The sequence below is a fragment of the Motacilla alba genome, chromosome 7 (assembly GCF_015832195.1).
Source record: "Motacilla alba alba isolate MOTALB_02 chromosome 7, Motacilla_alba_V1.0_pri, whole genome shotgun sequence".
NCBI lineage: Eukaryota > Metazoa > Chordata > Aves > Passeriformes > Motacillidae > Motacilla > Motacilla alba.
The window spans coordinates 14,405,752-14,424,811 of NC_052022.1; the positions used below are offsets into that span (position 1 = coordinate 14,405,752).

General features: G+C 37.2%; 1 protein-coding gene across 4 annotated transcripts in view; it reads left to right on the forward strand.

Moving 5' to 3' along the window:
• XRCC5 (X-ray repair cross complementing 5) overlaps positions 1-16,325 on the forward strand; it is a 54,835-nt gene extending 38,510 nt beyond the window's left edge. For all 4 annotated transcript variants that reach the window (XM_038142427.1, XM_038142426.1, XM_038142428.1 and 1 more), the window contains 5 exons: positions 6,435-6,544; positions 7,022-7,118; positions 9,152-9,219; positions 13,918-13,989; positions 14,781-16,325. In XM_038142427.1, the coding sequence (XP_037998355.1) occupies positions 6,435-6,544; positions 7,022-7,118; positions 9,152-9,219; positions 13,918-13,989; positions 14,781-14,795 (362 nt within the window). In that variant the 3' untranslated portion in view covers positions 14,796-16,325. The remainder of the gene's footprint in view (positions 1-6,434; positions 6,545-7,021; positions 7,119-9,151; positions 9,220-13,917; positions 13,990-14,780) is intronic.
• The last annotated feature ends 2,735 nt before the right edge of the window (positions 16,326-19,060 follow it).

Here is a 19,060-nt window from a genome sequence, read left to right on the forward strand (position 1 = left end):
TTGAAGGTTGTGGCAGGGTTAAACCTGATCTGCCAAATAGCCATTAATGTCACATTCCTTTTCGAAGAAAGATTTGCAGAGGTGTTTAAGTGAGGTACCGGGTATTTCAACAAGACATTTGGTCCTTTTGGATGTAGTTTCAGGAGTGTGTTTAGTGGTATACTGAGTTGTGATACGGCCTGTTAACCCTGCATAGCTATTTCTCTCCTGAATTTCTAGACCTCGAAGCCAGCTAGCTAGCTTTTTTACATGGATTTTTCATTAGACTCAGAAGAAATTATTTATTGAAAAAATATTTGGAGTTGTGTTCTTAAATCACAGGTATATTAAGATGCAGTAAAAAAAGCATTGTACAATACATTAGAATACAGAAACTGTGGCACAGTTGACTACTTTGTTATGGTGATAAATTTTTTCATGTAGGAAAGCTTTAAGGCAGAAATAAGTATAGTGATTACCCTTGAAGATGGTTTAACTAGAAAGAGTGCTTAAATATGTCCATTTGGTAGCTGCGCTGGAGATAACTGCAGTACATGGTTGGAAGGTTCTGAAATTTTGAGCAATTTGTTTTTATTCTTTGTGATCTGCTTTGTAATGATAACGTGTAGTTAAACAGAATGTAGTGCAGTCACCCATTTAAAGGAGAGATAGAAGCTGCTATAAATAAAAACATACTTTGCATATTATCTCTTTCTTCTGGATAATCCTTTTTGTGCTTTAGAGCCTTTTAGGTGGCTTAATACATTGAACGTTGCAGGCATGTTTTTAATGGCTTGCTGTATTGCACTTTGGTTAAGTAAATAGTAAATTCTGCCTTAAAACTATTCATTGGTTCTAAGGGGTTTTTTTGGCATAATTTTGTCATTTAATGATGAAATTTTTTCCCTCTGCTAGAACATAAGAAATATAAAATTTCTTTGTAGAAAAGGATAATCTGTGGCATTCAAATACTTATTTGTAAAAAGGGTAGCATTTTACGTGTCAGGATGCAGACAGAAGAACTGCTCAGTTGCATTCTGTTTTTCTTTCTTGTATTAAAAAAAATCTGCTACAGTCCTCCTAACTGAATAGAGCTTACATTCACCTTTTAAATAACAGCAGTCCTTTCATTGGGAGGAGAAAGACCTTTCAACTGTTTGATTGGTAGTGGGTTGTTTTTTAGTAGATAGAGAAGTTGTAGCAGTAGGAGGAGTTGTACTTTAAATAGTGACACTACAGTTGCTTTTTAATTCAGCTGCAGGTTAATGGCACACCCACACCAAAATTATAAAGTTAGCAGTACCAGAGGATGTCAAGGTGATTATTTTTCTTTTTCTTCTGAAATAACTTGGAGGAAGTCCTGATGGTCTGTTTGTCACTGAAAATATGCACCAGTATATTTCCTGCAGTGCCCTCACTGGGATGCATTAATCAGCGTTTGTACCTTTTATAGCAGAAATCTTAAATGGAAGCTAGTCTGTGTCTGATGCTGTGTGAGATCTTTGCCACTAACCCCTAAATAAGTATCTGCAGAATATCAAAGATTTTCAAATTGGTAAGGGTCTTAGAGATAGGTTTTCTGGACTGGCAGATCAATTTCTGAAACAATGATCAACTTTGGTTTTACCTGTAAACTGTGTTGTTTATTACAGTAGGGAGCTGCTTAAGGGTTACGTGGTAAGATGTGTGATGGTTTCAGCTTACTGGTTAATGCTGGTGCTCATGTCACTAGAATTGTGTTCCCCTCTAGACATCCTTTCTTATTTGCATTCATGGCCAGAGAGATGTCATGTTATGCAGGTCTTATTTTGAGCAAGTCACAAGTGTAGAGTCATCACAAAGAGATGTCTCCTGATAACAGCTTCTGACGTTTTTGTCGATGACTGCACATATAAGAGATTAGTTTACCTGAGTAGAATCTAATTGTTGCTCCCAAGAGTGTACAATGAGTTTCTTCATTGCTGCGGCTTCAGAGAAGGCTTCAGAAAATGCAATCAGTGCTTGCCATCTTTGTAATGCCAAGGGAGTAGCCACATACTACCAGCTCATCTTCCTGTTTGGAGCTTTCCATCCATGTCTGCATCTCTTGAGAGCACATCATGTCTGCTGTGTTGTATTGTATTCTCATAGGCTTCTGTATAAGATAGGATCAGGGGAATAGAAAAAGGTATTGACACATGCATAGTATTTTCTTTGATTTGTAAATTTTCTGTGTGAGTTTATAGGCCGTATTTCATTGCATCTTACAGTACTCCTGTCTGAGAACATGATGTCAAAAAAGCTTTTTTAATTTACTGATTTTCAGCTGGGAGAGAAATCTGCATGTCCAGAGACAAATTGCACTAAGCTCTCATTTCTATATTTATAGTAAATTAGTTAATGTTTTTTTCCTAGGCATTTCTAGAAAAATATAGCTGAAAGAATCAGTAACTGCATGTGAACTAGGATGATATTTTATTGCAAGATTTTCTGTAGAAATAAGGATTATTAATTACCTTTCTGGAGCTTAGATAGTTTTTTAAAAAGCTAATACTTAATTTAATTATTTGTTGGCATGTTTTTGCAGTTTGTCTGCATTTTTATCTTACTGGATGTTTTTGTATATTTCAGAGACTAGCCATGCTCTACTGCTAGGCAGGCCAAATGCAATGACTGGTTTGATGAAAATGATTCAGTCATTAGAAAGGTTTTTGCAAACCAAATACTTGAGTATATAGAATCACTTTGAAGTTTTCTGTATATCTGCTTCACAGAGAAGATGAAGCCAGGTTTGTCTTTGAAGGGCATAGTGACTGGGTGAGACTCAAAGCTCTGAGTTGCAACAAACAGAATTTGAATTAGATGTTATGGGGAAAAAGATAATAAAGATCATAGGGCTCACACAGAAAAAGGGGCCCACGAGAACTTCGGAGACTCTCCATCTTTGGAGCTACATGGAACTCAAGTCTGTGGAGCACTGAGCCACCTGTTCCATAGTGAACCCTGTTTTTAGCAGGGATTTGGGTCATAAGTCCTTCAGACATCCAGCCTCAATCATTCGGATCCGTACTCAGGACATTTAGAGACACCTTTTCAAAACTGAAGAGCTCCTCATAGGGTACTGGATTAGTTCAACAGCCAACAGCTCTTGGTCTTAAAATTCTTACTTCTTGGCTTAAAGATGAAGGAGGTCCTTAAAAATTAGTACAGTTTTCAGTTCAGAATTTCTTTCTTCTTTTCAGTTCTAGAAAGATGATACAGAGCAGTATTTTAAAATGAATTATTAGGTGATTTAACTGATTTGTCAGTGAATCACACTTTAAACACTGTCCATGAATACATATCATTACCACCAGCAGCACCTAAATCAGAAGATTAACAACAGGTGTCTTTTGTCTAAAGGAAGAAATTTTTAACCTGATTTATTTTGGGGTGGGGGGGGGAAATCCCCCAGAAATCGAGCTTGGACTATAATAATAGACAGTTTTGGCTATTATTATTGTGTAATCTGATTGGTATAGTAATTAAAACCAAGAGCTGAACTGAACAAACATGAAAATATAACTGCGCTTCTGTACTGTAGCTGTTCAGAGATAACAAGTGAATATAATTGTTCATGGCATATTTCACAAAAAATGACAGCACTAGTGAATGTATTTTGGAGTAGCAAATGTATTTGAATGCCAGAGGGGAAGGGATTAAATTCTGCTAGAACTAAAAGATCTTCTATTCTGGGATTTTTTTCCTGTAGTTCTCCAACCCTTAATAACTATATTTGTTATCTAACCAGTCGGGTACAGTAGAAAGAGGAAAGAGAAGATTAAAATTTTTTGGGATGTTCTGCAGAATGTGGTGGTTATTAGGAGTGCTGGAAATTCCAGTTAATGCATAATGTAGAAGTCTGTTTGTTAGTTCACTTCCTTAAATGTGGGTGGAGTGAGGGAAGTTGGGAGAGAAAAAAGTTACAATTGCACAGGAGTGGCCTGAATAGGCTGTCAGTTTGTAACTCAAGTTCCTACTCCTCAAAACCTCAATGCCTGAGATTTGTCTGGGACACATCAGAGTTAATGCTTATCACAGCTTAGTTAAAAAGACATCTTTATGCAGAACATGCTTTGCTCCAAAAACAGGGACATCTATTTTTTGCTGCATCCAGACCCAAAGATTCAGACTAATGAAAAGGCAGCAGGAAATCAATGAAGTTCTCAGATTAGAAGTGTAAAGGAACAGCAACCGCTTCAAGAATTTCCTGCTATAATCCTTATCTACTGTCTTTAATATCACTTTTGGCCCCCTGAAGTAATTTGGTAGTCTAATCAGAACATAGGAATTTTGGTCTATTTTAGATTCACCCATCATTGGCCTATCATTTAAGGGAAACCCAATGGATAGAATCAAGTTTTTAGCGAAGCTACTTCAGGATGTTACAGGAATGTGACTTTAAATACTGTTGCCAAGTAACCTGTTTGCTGCCTATATTGTGGACACTCAGTGCCTGGTAAAACAATGCAGGTTTCTTTTGGTTCCTTACAACAGATTTCAAAAGGAGGCATCTTGCAGTCAGTAGCAAGAGTCTTTTCTTCTGATGGCTGCCAGGGCAATCAAATGGAAAAAGATTTAAAAAAAAACTAAATGCAAAAGAAGTAGTAGAGTGTCTAATAATTTCAAACAGTATGCCGGAATCTTTCTGACAATAAAGACTTTTATTGCACCCTTATAGTGCCTGGGGTTTTAATTTAACACATCAGTGAGAAGGCAGTGTTTAAAAAAAACACCACCACCACTGAAAACACCAGCAGGACTTGCTTTTATTAGTGCAATTCATAAGAAATTAGAACATTTAATGAGAAAATCATTAGCCATGAAAAAATGGACTGACTTAACTTGGGAAGCTTAAGTAGTTAGACTTCAATTTAGTTTGTCAGCTACTGGTGAAATAAATAGAGAGTGAGCTGATTACCTCTGGCACAGTAGGCACTTTAGCACACTTTCTTGTGCTGTAGCTGCTGTTGGGCAGAACCATTATCTGCCTCCTTTTCTAGAAACTGTCAAAAACAAGTGGGAGAATATCAAACATGCCTTGTTTCACACTATGCAGAGATATTGTCCTTCAGATTCAGTTCAATTAGGCATTTTATAGAAAATGATATAACAGCTGGTGCTGTGCATACTCACAATGAGCAAAGAGGAACATGGTACTTAAACAATGTCTCCTTCTTGGTGTGTTTACTTCTTCTTTCTTCCACCACTCTGGCAGGTGATTTTCTTTGTTGATGCTTCCATAGCTGAGATTCTTGAGGTGATGTCTATGCCCATAACATCTGGAGCTGGGAAGGGCTATAGATCAGGGGAATGGTTCTGCTAATCACCGACTGGTCTTTGGCAACAACACTGTTAATCTCCCTTGAAAGAATTCTTTTAAGAATTCTAAGAATTTGTTTAAAGATTTTTAAGTTGTTAAAACTTAAATCAGCCTGTGGTAAAGGGGTTAACTGCTGATGTATATTTCAAAAGATCCTGTTTTATTGTTTGTTCTTAACCCAAGTCTTGGCTGTTATTTTGAGAGAGGCAGGGCACTATCAACTCCCTATTCATTCGTTTCACAATGCTTCTGAGTTTATAGATCACTGTTGTATCCTCCTCGCACTTGTTTTTCCCTGGCTGAGGTGTTTGCCAGAGGGTAAAATTGGACAGTTCCTTAACTGTAAGTAAACATGAAGAGAAAGTAAATTACTAAAATCCAGCAGAAATTAGTTTGGATTTGCAGAGCTCTTGGGTGACATTTTCTCTTGTCTGTTTGCTGTGGTTTACAGCTACCTGCCATTTAGGAGCTCAATAGTAAGGGTAAAACTGGTGTTCCCCTTCTTGTTGGTACAGGTCTCCCTGTTTACCTTTGCTTCTTTGTGTCAGGCACACACAGTTTATAATCTCTATAACTATAAACCTGTTTGCTCTGATGAAAAATTATCAAACTACCTGTACAAGAGACAAGACATACTCTGATGTCAATAACAGCAAGGTCTTTTAACTGCAGTCACCCTACACCTAATGGTTTGACATTATTACACCTTTCTCATAAATTTAATGCTTTTATTGAAATATGCATCAATTGCAAAGGATGTTTAGTGGATAAGCTTGTGTTGTAGAACATTAACCTCCCTAAGCTTTAGGATTCCAAATTTTCATCAAACAAGTTAGGCCACTGCTTTTTTTTTGTGGTTTTCAGGGAAAAGTACGCCTTGGACATGCTTGAGGCTCTTCCTTAGTATATCTGGCTTTTCCAGAGAGGCTGAAATTATTGTCACTAGCTTATATAACAATTATCAACTTGCATAGCTTGAGGCAGTGTGGGTATGATTAACTACTTAGATGCCTGTGGAGTAGAAAAAGAGAGATGTAGAAGAAAAATTGGTTTTTTTCTTTGAAAGTGTGCATTCTTTTATTTATTTATCAGTTTATTTCTCCTTGTCTTCCAGTGAGTCAGCAGTTGGTAAACCGCATTGATCAGTTCTTGGAAAATAAAGGTTCTCAGTACTACATGAAAGGGATTGACTGTATCAGAGCTTTTAGAGAGGAGGCCATGAAGGTAATGTTAATGTATGAATACTCTTACCTCTTTCAAATTAAAGGCGTGATGGGCCTCTTTGCTTGATAATATATTGCTGCAGCAAAAAGAATTGAACTTTAAATATGTTTCAAATTTTAGAAATAAGAGTTGCATTTTATGGGGGTTTTTACTGTTACTGGAATGGGTACTAGCCTCTCTGGCATTACTTGCTGTTGTTTGTTTCTGTTTAAACATAAAACAGAAGGCCTATGACCTGATGCTTGTGCTAGTTAAAAGTACAATCCTACAATTTTCTTCTTCAACAAAGCTAGTAACAAGAAAATCTTCCTGAGAAGCCCTCTTTGTGACTCGCCTTTCCTTAGAACTCATGGCTTTAATAGAAATAAAACCCAAATTCTGTAGAGAGTTCTGTGTTCACCATGTTAAATAATTTCATGAAGAATTAAGCTTGCTTTAGTATTTCTTGCTTACAGTTGCTGTTACATTTTTTTTCAGCTGTCCAAGGTGCAGTGCTTTAATGACTTTCTGCAGGCACTGAAATCAAAGTTGGAAGATAAAGCCTTATCTGATTTCTGGGAGATCATGGTACAAGGTAGGATGGCATTTAAAAAAAAACAGCTAGACAATTTCTAGCTATATTGCATGTATCCATTAAGTAAGAAAACTTCATTAGCCATGGAGCACTTAAACTAACCCCACTGCAGCATTTTGATATGCTTCATTCCTGCATCTATTTAAAAAAAAAACAAAACAACAAACTTTCATGTTGCAGCTTCCTTTCCTTTTCTGCATGAATAGTTTCATATCAGCATTATTCATAACGCATTGCCAAGTCTTGTTGAAATGGTAAATTAATTGTGGAAGAAGAGACAAATTAAATGTTATGGGGTAAGAGAAGAAGACACAATTTCAGCTGAATTTCAGAATAAATGGAAAAAACTCATGCACTAGAGCTATAAAAAGATTCTTGCAGTTTAAGCTTCCAAAAAGTCATAGATAGCGTTGAAATGTGTCACTGATCATTTTGTATTTAAGTAACCTGAAGGACAGAATATGTGGTATATGACACCTACCTATGATTAAACTGGGAGATACAAGGCAGCGCCGTTCTAAAAGACATTCAGAGACTACACAAGTGATAAATAAAGGAACATTTTCGCAAATAGAAAATGTAGTGGACTAAAAAAAAATCTTTTACATCATACTCTTGTTTTTAATTGGAACCAATGCTAAGAAAATCTGTTAAATGCCCAGCTGTATCTCTTAGGGGTGCATGCTATAAAATGCAGTGATGTGATTTTGTGTAGTACCATTCAAAGTGATGAACTCCAGACATGCTGTAATGTCTACTTCATCCAGCTTTGAATTACAGGATAGGAATTTGTTTAGCAATGTGAAAAAAACAGCACAGGACAACACTGACAAGAACATTATATTCAGGAGTGCTGTAGGGGACCTTCTCTGTATAAATTTGGAAAAAGAAACCAATAAACTTTGAGAGTAGCAAACTTGGATCTTTCAAAGCCATGAATAATTTTGCGTTATAAATCAGAGTTTTTGACAAACTGGAGTATGTTTTTGAGGAAAAAAATCAAACAAACAAACAAATACAGAGAGATATGATATTTTCATACAGCATAGATTATCATCCTTTGAGAACATAGTCAAATGAAATATTGATGCTTAATGCATAATCTGGCTGCTTTCAGTAGGCAGCTGAAATTGCTTTTTACTTGCAGCTAACAAGAGCTAAAGTTCTGTTTTCTCTCATTCTTGCCACATGACCCACCCCCTCTTTTGTACCAAGTGTGATGTGCATTGGGTCTTGTCATGAGTGACTGCCATCACCAAAACAAGATGGATGTAAGTTAATGAGTTAGTGGCTCAGATCTGTTTGACAAATTCCTTTGTTTCATGAAACCCTGCCATGTGGTTCTGTGGGCACATGAAGGTGATTCTACATTTACACTGCTACTGAAATGTTTATGAATCTCCTATTCTTTGCTCTCACACCCACAGCTGCTTATTCAGGTGCAAGTATTTGTATGGCCAAGTGAAGAACTAGACTGGAAAAAATAAATGGAGGGGTTTTTTTTTTTGGGGGGGGGGGGGGGGTGGTGGGACATCACTGCACAGGGTGGTGCTGCTGGCACAGCCGAGGAGCAAAGTGGGGCAGGACCAGCACGTTGGTAGTCAGACTAGGTAATCACAGCACAAGTGTCTGAATGCTGGGAGTTAATTTTTTCTGAGGACCTAAGAGCATGCTGTGAATGACTAAAAGTGCAATTTCTAATAGATTTTCAGCATTTCATCTGTGATCTATGATTTCAGTGTCTCATTAGTTTGATTGTCACAATATTAGCAGTTTCCTAAATGGATACTTCCACAAGCTTATGAATATGCTCATTAATTTATTTTTATATCATATTTTATATCATAGTTGACTCATTTATGCAAGTCACATATTCCTTTGAGTGATACTCTTTTTTTTCCTGGTGATGATGACACATCCAGAAGTTGGAATGTGGAACTTTTTTTCACTTCTAACATTAGGTGAATTTCTGGGAAGCCTTCTAATGATATTTTTATGATGGTTTTTTGTTGTTTTTGGTTTTTTTTTCCCAGAAAGGATTTCTTTGATCACTAAAGATGAAGTGGAAGGAAGTTTGGTGACAGGTGAAGAGGCTGAAAAGGTATAATTTTTTTTAAATGAGCATTTGTTTTTATAGAGCCCTTGCTGTGGAACTGAAGACTTTCTCACGTGGATAAATCTTCAGCTGACTGAAATAAGATCCATATGAAGAAATAAGAATGTTCATTTGCCACACAATTGAAACTTCTGCATTTCAGAGCAAAATTACCTTAGCATGTACTACAAGTTTTACTGTAATTGATCTTTAAAAAGTAGCATGTATTGAAATGATCTGCAAATATCCTCTACAAAGAATAGGAACTGGAGCGATTCAGTGTGGTGGAACAGCAGAGTGCTATTTAGATATGTAAGATCTTCATAGAAAGAAATATGTTCTCACTGGTAGCATGAGTTCAAAAAGCTGATACTTTTGTTGAAAGATTTTGTGAACTCCAGCAATTCAAGTTGTTGAGGCTAGTTTTCACCATACATGCAGTGATACCAATATTTTCACTTTATGCAGCTCTTGTGGATTGATGGACATCATACATGATGTTGGGGGTATTATTGGTGACCATATTAGATCCTTTTGGAAATGGGAGTTTTGGACTATTTACAGGTATCATTCCTACAGATATGTAGCATTTTAGTAACTACAGTGATGAATGAAGGATGTCCCAGTTACAAAGGACTGAATTGTAACAGGCAGAACGATTCCTTCTCTTTGGAAGGCAGCAGAATTCAGAGCTGCTGTCAAAAATTATATTTGTGTGGAGAGGATAAGATAGGTATTTTTGTATCAGGCTGCTAGTTTAGGAGAAAGGTCCTTGTATCACAGAGTCCCCCAAAGGTAAAACTGTGTCTAAAATCACCATTTTGCAGAGAAGTAGCTTTTGAAAAAGATGCCACATTGATTTTTGCAGCTTCCAGGCCTTCCGTAAGCAAGAGCCAGAAGTGGGTCGGAGTAGATTCTCTATGATTTAGTTAATGAGTAGAAAAAGCCTGTATTGTAGAAATGCTTTTTTCATCTGTAACAATTTACCTCAAGGTGAAGAAGGCACAGAAATGTCATGAAAAGGAAAAGCTAACAAACTAAGGGTCCAGAAAGCTGAGCACATGTGCAGGATACAAATGACAGAGTATGATGATTATTCTAGACTTGAAGGACCTACTGGCTATTTATCATTACACATAAAGGTATAGAGAAATTTTCCCCCAGTGGTGGTTTAAAGAGTACTGGTCTTTATCTACTTCAATTGCTATGAGTTTACTTGGAAACTTCCAAAGACAATATTGTTCTTGAGAACTGTACTTTCTAGTCTGAAACTACCACTGATGCTCAAAAAATGTGCTAATGCTGTGAAATAGCCACTGTTCCTTAAGGAAATCTCTACTAACCACAAAGACCTTGCAGCATACCATTGTCTTCACTGTGAGCCTGTGGTGGCTAAAAAATACTGTGCCTGCATAGGAATGCAGCACAAATGATAGAGTATCAAGGACTGGATTCACAGCTGCCAGGCTAAGCTGGAGAAGGCATTTATGGGCTGACTGCAAATTTACATTTCTGTTTACCATCATCCTGCAATCACCATATATTGCAATACAGGAAACTATTTTGTGACTGAAGGTCATTTTGTGAGTGATTGAAGGTCATACAATAGCTGTATCTTCCCATTAAATTGGAACAATATGAGATACTGCATGAAAACAGTTTTGCAGCAGAGTTCTCTAAGATGGCAGTTACCTTAACTACCAGGGTAATTGGATTGCATCTCTTTGCTAACTAAGCAGTTGGTAATTCCAGATATTCACTAGATAACCACCTCCCCACACACTGTCCAAATCCAAACCCAGAACCCTAATTCCCATTGGCTGTTAAGGGCTCATATGACTTTTTCATTAAGAAACTACAAGACTGTATTCTTTGAGTAAGATCTGCAGGGATACAATATTTTATCCTTGGTATCGTGGGGCTGGTATAAAATCTAGTCCTCTTTGGTCCAATTAAACCCTGCCACAGTTTTTCTGTGTGATACAAAGCCAGCATTTTCCTAGTCTACAACAGGTTGTAAAAGTGGTTCATTTATTTTCTGTAGTGAAGATGATACCCTTCACTTAAGGGTTATATTGGATTTTTTCAAATATCTCCCAACAGAGTGAGATGCAAGTTTTCTTCACCTCTGTAGAGGTTATGTGCAAGCCTGTAGGTGATGGGGTTGTCTGTCAGTGTTGTCCTTTGTGACACAAAAGCCCTTTCTCTTACATGCTGTTTACTAGCTGCTAGTAGTTTCAAGACTGTTTTGTCTGTAAGATTACAGGTTTTATAGGGTTGCTGTCTGCAGGAAAAAAGGAAGACTTACCAGGCTGCTTATTAGACAGGTCAAACTTTCCTTTTTCTTTTTGCTTGAGGGAGGTTATGCATGCATATTTTCCTATCACTGAGGAAAAAAAAAATTGTTTCTTCCCTGTAATAGTGGAGATACTCTTTTTAGAGCATGAGGATGGTAGGTTAAAAGAGCAGGAATGTTAAGTGCTTTTTCTGGTTGCTTTGGGGAAGATAATGGATTTCAGCACAGCTATTATATGTAATTTGCTTTTGCATAAATGTAAAACAGGTTTTCAGAAAAAAACCCCAACTTTGGATGTTCAGCATTTGATGGAAACTTCAGGTTTCAATTTGCTGCAAGTCTTCATTGTACATTTCCCTAGCTTTTAGTTTCCTTTGCATAATTTAGCATGAGAAAGCTGATTGTAAAAATTTTGAAAAATGTGCTACTTCCAGAAATACCAATTGACTCTTAATTAAATGTGAAAAAAGGAGATTTGATCTGGCACAAAAAGCCTTTCAGAGCTGGCAAATGTCATTAGCTTTTAGTTTCATAGTATGTGCTTTATATTACTACTAGATTAAGAGCTCTCCCAACAAAAAAGATAAACAGACATACAGCATCCTGAAATTCTAATTCCTTCTGTCACATTCTCTGCCTTTTCTTTTTTTCTTCAGCTACAGAATCTCTACAATAAGTTAAACTCAGCATGTTAGAACATGAATGTTGTCTGTGGAGTGAGATTTCTGTATTTCTCTTGGATGTTGCTGCTTAGGATGTAGGAAAGGTCTGACCTTTGGTCACTGGGACAATGAGGCAGAGGTTGCCTACCCTCTGTCTTTGGTGTTACCCAAACATGATGTATTTGCTTTTTATCCCAGAGGATGCAACAGGAAAGGCAGAATTTTACCCTATGCCTGAAGCTGTCACTGAGGTTCTAGAGAAGGATCAGAATATTTTATTTATTAAAATAATGTTTAAGCTTTTTACACTACAAATGCATGGTCTCAGAGATTGGTGAGGTTAATAGGGATCCCATGGCCTCTTACACAACCTCTCTGGCTGATACAGTTGAAGTCCCCAGCTGAAGAGCAGCTTCCTTTTAGGAGCACCAAAGAGTTATCTAAGCAGGTATTTATAGCCTGTTTAATGTGGCTATTTCCTACTTAGCTGTTCTCTTCCATCATCTGGAGTTATAGTGGTGCTGTTTTTTGACTTAAGGATGACAGGACTCCAAGTCTGGGACTGTAGCTTTTCCTCATTAGCTTCATGCCTATGTTTTCTTGGGGGGCAGGGTTGTTTCTAGCTCTGTGTAGTTGTTCTGGTGCATTTTAATAATAAGAAGAAAAAATATTGTATATTAAGGATATTGGTAAAAAGGTAGTAACTAGGATTTGTAGACAACTGAATGCTTTTTTAAGTAGGAGTTAAGTATTGCCATTTTTTCATACCATTTTAGTGTTTTGGGTTTTTTTAGGCTAAGAGAAAAATCTGTGAGATAATTTGGAGGTGGTTGTACTCCAGATATTGTCTGTATGTTTGATTTCAGTTTTTATAGTATCTTAAGAGCAGCTTACCTTTCTCTTCTGTTTATGAATGTCATGCTTTAAGTGAAGGGCATATGGTATCATCAGCTATGGCAATGTAATTTTACATAATGAATTTTCCTTTTTGAGACTGGCATTGTAACCATCTTGCATGTTAGAGGGTGGTTTTTTTATTCATGTTTTTGTTCATTTGGTAAATGTTAATTGAATTAAATGGGGAAGCTTATAAATTCAACACAGAACTAGAATGAATGCTGTGTGTAGGAAAAGTCTCAAAGAACCCATTGCTCACCCTCATGTATGTACTCATATCATTGGGGATATTTTATTATCCCTGAGCATTTTGTAGCTACACACAATATTTTTTAAGATCATAAATCTGGTCAAACTGAAATGGATAAAATTTCCATCTAATCCAGAATCCCATGTGACAGCAGGCAAAAAGGGATGGGTAGAGAAAAATGTATAGTCCCAGGCTGCAGCCACTGATGTCTCAAAAACTTCTTGTGCCTGAGGTTGTTTCTGTGTACTTAGTAGACTTCCAATGATTTCTCTTCTATGCATTTTTCTTATCTCCCCCTGAGTCTAGGGAATAATATTTGCAGCATCCTTATCACAGGGTGCTCTACAGCCTAACGATGTGTTGTCTCAAGAACTGTATCCTTATGTCTGGTTTGGACACATCAAATCCTTTAAAAGCAAGTCCTACAAAGTTTTTTGTAGTTTTATATGGTTTTGGAGGGTGGAAATCAGAAAACACTTCCTTCCTGGTTTTTAATTTCAGGGGGCTTTGTTTTGATACACAGAGGAGACATTCTGTTAATTTAACATTAAAGGCTCTCAGTTTTGTCAGTATCACATAAATACTTTTTTTTTTCTTAGTTCTTGGCTCCAAAAGAACAGAAAAATGAAACTCTGCCTCCTGCAGATGAAGGTGGTGATGTTGATGATCTGGTGAGTACCATAAAGATATGGTGTGGCTTTACAATTAAGCTCTAAGTGAAAGGTACAATGAGAGAGCCAAATGCTTCTTAAAGCAGTAGATATTAGAGTGCATGGCTTAGAAAACACCTAAGGAATTGAATCAGAAGAGCCACATGAAATTACTTGCTATTGTAAAACTTAGGCAGGTGTGTAATTTCATGGTGGCAAATAGTATGTGATGTAGTAACACAGGTGTTTACAGGGGTGAAATGTGTCCTCTAATATGCTTCAAAAGAGCCAGTGAGCCACTCATTTAACAGTGGATTGGTATAATTTACTATAATAGCATTTTAAAAGGTTTGTAGATCTTGAACAGCTAGTTATGTGGGTTGAAAACTCAAAAACATTTTTAAAAAGATGTTTTGATCTTTTGAATTAAACTTCTCTATATAGGCTTGTTGAAATTCAAGGATACCAGGTTTTTTAATAAATATTTTAGCCATCTTTTACAGGCTGACTCATTACAAATCTGTCTCCAAGGCTTAAGCTGATGGTGTAGATGGTTTTAAAGAAGCTTCGATAACAGACAGATTTCTACATTTGGACTGTACTTTTAAAAATCTATAAATTGCACAGATTATGTGAAGATGAGATTTTTCAGTTTGTTTTTGGACTTTATAGAAGATTAGTACTGAATTCTGTGAAATCTATTTATGTTACATGATAAGGATTTCCAAATTTGCTTGGTTTTCTCAGCACTAAACACATGTAAGAAATAATTTCAGTGCTGCTTCTTTCAAATCTGTTTCTTCTGTTTGCAGCTGGACATGATGTGACCAGTGATATATGGTGACTATAGAAGCAAAGTTTTGGAAGATAAGTCTCTGTGAGATGGGGCCCAAAAAAAGATGCTAATGACAAGACAGTACATCCATCTTTATTTTCTCAAATGAGAGCAGAAATCCCAGAAATGTTTCCAGCTGGTATAAATGGCATCTGACTTTCAAAACTAGAACAGAAGATTGAAATTGTCTGAACTATTTGGGAAGTAATGATATCTTTAAGGCATCTTTTTTTTTTTTTCTTTTCTTTAGAACTGAATTCAGCTTGTCCTTTGTATTGCTTTTAGCTGAACACTACTAAATTTAATGAGAATTTGCTCTGATGCCTGAAATTCTTGTCATATTGCCTGGCAAGGAAGACAGAAATGTCACAGCAAGGTTACCAGGTAACACTGAATATTTAGTGGAGGTAACACTATAGGTTTATTGTTACAGATGGGGAAAAGTCTCTATTTTCATGCTTTAAAAAAACCAACCAACCAACTCAAACAAAAAACAAAATAGAGCAAAAAAACCCCAACAAAGCACCATGAAAACCACCACAGAGGCTTGTGGGAAAAAATTCTAGGTCAGGGACTCACAAGTTAATAGTTTGAAATACACAACAGAATCTAAAGCACACAGCAGAGCCAGGTTTGCTGACTGACCCCAGATCAGTAATTATGGTGTTCTCTGTACTACAGGTTCTGTATCCTGTCAGCTCAGCAGCAGCCCAAGGTCTCTGTCCCTTTCTGTGACAGGTTTTCCTGTTTCATGTGCTGAGATTTTTGATTTTTTTAGACTTCTAACTAGTATAGTTACTGTAGATGCTCCTGGTGCTAAAAGGAAGAAGGGATCAATCAGTTCTGTGTCCATTCCATACACTGCTGAGAACTGCTGACCCAGAGTCCCTCAAAGCTGTACACTGACAGCTGTGATAGAGAAGTGATAATAGTTAATACTGGTAACCAGGATGGAGTAATGTCTACACAGAGCAATCCAAACTAGTCAAATGCTGCTTAGAAAGAGACATTCAAGTCTGATTACAGAGCTGAAGAGACAGTAATGACACCTTCACACATGCTTGTCTGTTAGAACCAGATTCATTCCTTTAAAAGCTGCTGCTTCATTATTGTGAATGTATAAATATACTGTGCAAAATGGTATTAAGATCACAAAAAAAAGGAAAAATCATGATCTGTAGTTGCAAAATGTTGTGGAATATTTGGACTTTATACCGGCCAGCAGCTCCTGTGTGGGAAATAGCAATTGCTTTTTGCCCCTACTTCCATACACAGCAACCTACTCTCTCCTGTCTTACATCCTATTCTGACTGAGTTGAAAGCATTTCTCAAATTCAGATGGCAGGGAGCAAGTGATTTTTGCAGACCTTTATAGCTTTTGTATCACTAGAAGATATTTTTCTCAACTGTAAATAAGGGTTATTTGATCAGTGTTTTAAAGGCCAATATATGGAGTATGCTGGCTGGGGGTTTCTTTTACACTTTATTTTTGTTTTGTTTAATAAAAATATTTTAAAGGTCAGGTTTTGTCTTCAGAGCCATGTTTGCTAAAATCAGGTGACTACTTATGCAGTGCCTAAAGGAAACTATCAAAAGCCCCCTTTCTGGGCCTACAATGCAAACATTGAATATCAAAATTCCCTTCACAGAAGCAGAGTATACTTATCCTATTCTTTATGAACTCTAAACTTTGCAACACCCCAGTAAAGTAGTTTTTACTGTATTGCAGAGATGATGAGAAAATCTTGGGTCAAGACCACACAGAATATAGAACCTGGTGACCAGAATATGGAGTTACTTTGGTTTTTTTGATTTAGTTGATCACATTTCTAGAGTGTATTGTTTCTGTCAAGAAATATACATTTAGTTCATGGGGAATTGCTGTATAGATCTTCTTGCTACATGTACAGTACAATATGTCCAGGTAGGCTCAGTGTGGTGATTGAGTTGCTAGTACTGAGAAGAGGAATGAGATTTTATGCCTCAGAATAAAGTGAATTCTTGGAAGGCAAGAAAAGCATCTTTCATTCTGCCCAGGCTTCTGAGTTCAGTCTTCAGAAGCTCCTGATCTTAGTGAGGGTCTGTCACCTCAGCAGCCTGACTTTACATTTGTTCTTTGGCAAAGGACCAGCTTTCAGGTTCTCATTCAATGACTGAAAGAGATCTTACATTTAGTTTAAGCTCACATTTTCTGTTACAAAGTCTGACTTAGTGTTTGGTAGGCTGACTCACTGTTTACACTGAGAATTCTCATTTTCAATTGCCACACTGACCAGTCCTCAGAAGCACTAGAGCAGCTAGTTGTTCTAGCAGCAGCTATAGAGGAAACATAAAGTGCATTTATTTTCCTGCAAGCAGCAGAACATCCCTTGTAATGTACTTTATAGGCAGAGAAATTATCAGAGCATCTACAAAAAAGAAGACTGTGAAGACTTCTCCTCCTTAATTAGAAGAGGGGTGTGGACTAAAAAAAAATATTTTACAGCGTGGACTTTGGGAGGTGGAGAATATCCACAAGTATTATACCAGAAAGGGGTAAGTAATATGTGAGGGAGCTGGGACCATAGCATGGAACCGAGAGTACTCCACAGAAAAGGACAAAATACTGGGTTTGGGAGTCATAGAGGAAGAGTAAGACTCTTCTGGTTACAATATACTGTGCATCTGTAAGTGTCTAGGCTATATCAATTCTGCACAAAGCATTTTGCTCTGTCACTGCGTAGTGGGGTCTGCTACTTGTTATGCAGTTCTCAAGTTTGGTCTCATTCCTTTTGTACTCAGAAACCAAATTTGCCCTCTTGGACAGTTGTCAATATGCCACAGTAATAAAAAATAACTTCTAGAATGTTACTTAGTTGAAGACTTGTGATTTGTGGGATATTAATCAGGTTAAAATGAATGTCAGGTCAACAGTGTGATGTCAACATGTTTGGAGATTTCTGAAAGCAAGGCTTCATCTCTGTCCTTAGAATGTGGCACAGAAGTGTTAACACATGCCATCAAAACACTTCTAATGTGAAGAGACCTGTTCTGCTGCACTGTGGTCTCTTAGTTGCCAGAGTGAATTTACATCTTGCTAACTTTCCTGATATTTGGGGTTTGACAGAATTGTCTGTTTGATGTTGGAGCAGGATCCTTGGAATTACAAAATGAGGAAGGAAAATCAGTTATCTCAGTTGTGAATTCTGAAGACAGGCCATTTTTATAGCCTGCATTTGCACATGATAAAAGGCAAGGGAGGAATTCCCTTGTGACCTCAGTAGGGTTGGGGATAATCTGGTAAGAAGAGTTTTGACTTGCATGTTGCTAAGCTGGCAAATACACTGGTAGATGTTGCTGCTGTGCTTGTAAGGGTGGGTTTGGATTTGTCCAGCCTCACCACTGTCAGTGTGAAATAAGAAGTTAAATTTAGCTGTTGGTTTTTGACAGTGGAAAACTCATTTCCACTAAATTTTCAGCTTTGCTTCCTTTCCCCTTCCATCTTCATTCTTCTGTTGGTACCATTACAGCAGTGGAGCTCAGTGCTGGGAGCACTTGTGAATGTCAGATGTAGGAAACCTTCAAGTTTTCTTGTGTCTCCTTTGAGATGTGGATTACAAAGATTTTGTAAAAACTCAAAATGTTCCCAGTACTAGCAGGGGACTGGAGCCCCACCCAGGCTTTTTTTTCTAAATTCTTTGAGGAACTACCACATAGAAAAACCCTCAGCACTTAAAGGTGCTGCTAAAGTAAGGCAGCACTGACTTCTGCAAGAGGTGACTTGCCTTTCTGCGGGGGGAGTTTGTGTGTAGCATTTCTCTGCACTGTTTTGAGGGCAGCTCTAGAAGAAGTTCTGTACCAGTTTGGACTCTTCTTTTCTTATGATTACTGAACCTGAAAACTTTAGAGGAATAGATTACCACATATTAAAGAAAATAAAGGAAACCAGAATAGGTGAAGTTTTCTTTTGTTCTATTATCATATTCTGATACAAAGGTCTGAAATAGATATATTAAAAAAGGCAAGGCTGTGATTTTTAGCCTCTCTTACCTTTCCCAAAGGATCAAAACCCACACTGAACTCTGCATAAAAAATTGGCATAGAGATACTCTTTACAAGAAAATTACTTGGAAAACATTTGGATAAAGCTTAGCTTAAAGTTTGGTCATATTTTTCTATGCTGCAAGTTTTGGTAAGTGGAAAGATGATGTCCCACTCTACCTTCCCTCTTCTGCTGTTCTGGAATAGTGCTTGCTTTTATGAAAATAAAAGAACTAA